General features: G+C 55.5%; 1 protein-coding gene across 1 annotated transcript in view; it reads left to right on the top strand.

Moving 5' to 3' along the window:
• The first annotated feature begins 1,875 nt into the window (after positions 1–1,875).
• NEMF (nuclear export mediator factor) overlaps positions 1,876–3,613 on the top strand; it is a 38,434-nt gene continuing 36,696 nt past the window's right edge. The window contains exon 1 of the mRNA XM_009289907.1: positions 1,876–1,937. Coding sequence (XP_009288182.1) covers positions 1,876–1,937 — 62 coding nt within the window. The remainder of the gene's footprint in view (positions 1,938–3,613) is intronic.

A 3,613-nucleotide genomic window follows, 5' to 3' on the forward strand; every position in this document is an offset into this window, starting at 1 on the left:
TGGGGACAGCCTGAGCTCTGGGGGTTTGCGCCCCAGTGCTTTGGGGTGTGGAAGCGGATGGGGTGCGGTGCTGGCCTAAGCAGTCCCCTGTGGTGCCCTCCAGCCGGCTGGCTCCTGTAGTCACACGGCTGGCACGTCCAGCCGGGCCGCGAGGCCTTGGCTCCCTGCCTGCCGATGGAAGGGGCTCAAACCCCTGCCTGTGGCCCTGCCCACGGCGGGTTGCACTGCGCCGAGGAGGGTCCCCCTCCTCGATCTGAGTGCCGCTGTGGGCTCGGCGTGGTATTGGGTCCCGAGTGATCAGGGCAGCGTGATGACAAGTGTAGGGCGGTTGGCGGGGGTAGTGCAGCAGGAGCCAGGGACCTAGGTGGGGGAGTAGCTTTGAGCAGTCCTACCACTGTACCTGAGATCTGGGGTGGGCCCTCATCAGAGCCCTCTGAAAAAAGCCTCCCCTATGCAAAACTAAAACCCTATCTTAGGGTGCTGGGTTTTTTTTACGCTGAGGGTGGTGAGACACTGGAACAGGTTGCCCAGAGAGGTGGATGCCCCATCCCTGGAAACATTCCAGGTCAGGTTGGACGGGGCTCTGAGCAACCTGATCTAGTTGAAGATGTCCCTGCTCATTGCAGGGGGGTTGGACTAGATGGCCTTCAGAGGTCCCTTCCAACCCAAACTATTCTGTGATGCGTAGCGTCATCGGGTTTATGGCTCCTTGTTGTCTTCGGTCACTCCCTATAATTCAGATCAGTGAAATTCAAGCTGTGGCCAACCACTTGGGAAACGCAGCGTTCACATACCTGGCCACAGTCCTCGCCTGCCTTCCCTGGGAGCAGTGCCCCAACACGCCCTGCATGATGCAGAGCAGCACCCTCTGCACGTACATCGCACACACGCGTTTGGCCAGTTTCACAGGCACGACGTGTCGCAACCCCGCGCTCCCAGTGATGTGCCAGCGAGGCCAGTACACGTAAGCGGTATGAGGCTGGTCCTCCAGGCCTGGCATGCTGGAGCAGGGGGGGTTGCCTGCCCTGCAGGCCCTGTGGGGAGGAAGGCGAGGGGAAAGCAAGCTTGTGTTGGTAGTTGCTTCTGAGCTGATGGAGTGGACGTGGGAAGCGGCATCCAGAACACAAAACAGCAAAATGTGCTGTGGTCACTTTGGGGTCGGCCTTCTGGACTGCACAGCTCTTGGAGAGCGCAGGCCTGCTTTCACTTGGGATTGCGTGTGTAAGCCTGACTTCACCATATCCTTCTAGCCCTTCAAAAATACCAAATTTTGAGTTAATTTTTATGGCAGGCATTTTTGCAATTACGTGGCACATGCAAAGCAATCCCCCTTGGAACAGCAAAAGGGAAATTGTTTGGTGTCTAAAGTCTGGGAGAATGGGAGATTTCCTAGACTACAGATTTATTAAGGGGATGACAATAAGAGTTTACGAGGAAGCCTTGCTCTTTCATGCAGCGAGCAAAGAGGGAGGATGCCAAGGAAAACATACCATCCGCGGTCTCTCCTAATGAGTGCGTGCAGGCTGCACTGGGGGTACAGTCTGCTGACACCAGGGCTCGCGAGTGTCCCTGCATGCATCAGGCAGTGCCAGAGCTCATACTCTGGTGTTTAAAGCAGCAGATAATACTGCTAAGTACTGTACTGGCATGGGATTTACAGCAAGCTGTGGTGATCCCGCTGGGTACAGCCAGTTCAGTCTCATCTCACTAGCATGGGAAATTTATCTAAATAGAGTTTACTGCCGAGCAGGGCTAAAATTAACGTCAGGATGTGGACATTAGTGGGTTTCTACTTGGCTCCGTTCCGTGTGACCATTTCTGTGCTGGTAAACACGAGCGGCAGTTTATTAAATTAGGCAGCAGTAGTACGACACCATGGGTCTTGACCAAAATAGTTGGGAAAGAAGATGTCAGGAGCTGCCTTTGTCCCTGTGCAGGTATCGAATGCTCTACTCGCTGGCCTCAGAGCAGCATTTTCTGGTTTCAGGAAATGACTGCCTTGTTAGCGTTTTTGTTCTGACTGCGTAAAGCATTAAGGGGAGGGTGCGACCGTACGTGAGGTTTTTCTGCTTTTCTTTTTAACGGTTGAGAGTTACCTTTGGTGCTTTCTCCTGGGATCCACCAGTTGAGGAACACGGATCTCAAGCATTAAGCATGTCAGCGCCCGGCAGCCAGCACAGCCGGTGAAACACCGAATGGCGTCTGGGACGCTTGTCTGTCTGGGCTGCGGGAGGGGATGGCTGTGCTGCGGCGCTGTGCCACCCGCCAGTGGGTACCACGAGGCACAAACCAAAATGAGTAACTGCAGAGTGGGGAAGTGCCTTTTCTATCATCTTCTCCCTCTGTTTTGCACCCAGACGTATACTGTTCCTTGGGTCTCTCGTCTTGAATCATGGCTTTTTTAGGTTTGTTGGTGACTGCATTGTCCCTCATCCTTGGGGACTGTCTGCGGATGGGGCTTGGCCAGCTTTGGCTTTGCCCACTTCACCTGGCAAACAGCTGGGCTCTTCTGTTTTTCCTGAGCTCCTTCTCTCCTTTCCCTCCTGGTAAACTGGAAGTGATGGGACCTGTGAAATACTTGCATGCATGCCAAGGCGGGGAGTTGCTTTCAGGGAGACGGCAGCTGCTCTTGCACTGGAGCCGTTGAGGAGCTGATCTCCATGCAACGGGGCCTTCCGCTGACTAAGTGGCAGGGCCACTTCCTGAGCTGCTCCTCTCCCCGCAGGGTTCCTGCGTGCCCGCGCTTGATACCGGCAAACGAGAGGCTGCTCCAATCTGTACTATCCCTTTGCCAGCATGGGCCCGCTCCTTTCCTGGTGCGTGCCCTACCCTGGGTGGGCCTGTGGCCGAGATGAGCCATGCTGCTCCAGGCTGTGGTTGGCAGCTCCTGCTCAACTGCCTTTGCCCCACGGGTCTTTGAGCCTTTAGCAGCTGCGTGTCCTGTCCCTCGGCAGGCTGGGCACCCCCATAGCTCCCTGAGCTCTCCCACTGCTGCCTCTGCTGCTCATCAGCGCTTTTCAGCTTGGACCAGCCCTGAGCTGGAGCACGGTGCTGTATTCTTCAGCTGCCACCGTGTGACCTGCTGAAAGTGTCCAAAGTTGATCTTGCCATCATCCAAGTCTAAAAACCTGACAAAAAGAAGGCCCCAGCTGACTGGAGGTTAGCAAATGTGATGCCCATCTACAAGAAGGGCCGGAAGGAGGATCCGGGGAACTACAGGCCTGTCAGTCTGACCTCGGTGCTGGGGAAGGTTATGGAGCAGATCATCCTGAGTGCCATCACGCGGCACGTGCAGGACAACCAGGTGATCAGGCCCACTCAGCATGGGTTTATGAAAGGCAGGTCCTGCTTGACTCACCTGATCTCCTTCTATGATAAGGTGACCTGCTTAGTGGATGTGGGAAAGGCTGTGGATGTGGTCTGCCTAGACCTTAGTAAAGCCTTTGACACCATTTCCCACAGCATTCTCCTGGAGAAACTGGCTGCTCGTGGCTTGGATGGGTGTACATTTTGCTGGGTAAAAAACTGGCTGGACGGCCGGGCCCAGAGAGTTGTGGTGAATGGAGTTCAATCCCGTTGGCGGCCGGTCACGAGCGGTGTTCCCCAGGGCTCA

The sequence above is a fragment of the Aptenodytes forsteri genome, unplaced genomic scaffold, assembly GCF_000699145.1.
Source record: "Aptenodytes forsteri isolate BGI_AS27 unplaced genomic scaffold, ASM69914v1 Scaffold76, whole genome shotgun sequence".
In the NCBI taxonomy this organism is placed as follows: domain Eukaryota; kingdom Metazoa; phylum Chordata; class Aves; order Sphenisciformes; family Spheniscidae; genus Aptenodytes; species Aptenodytes forsteri.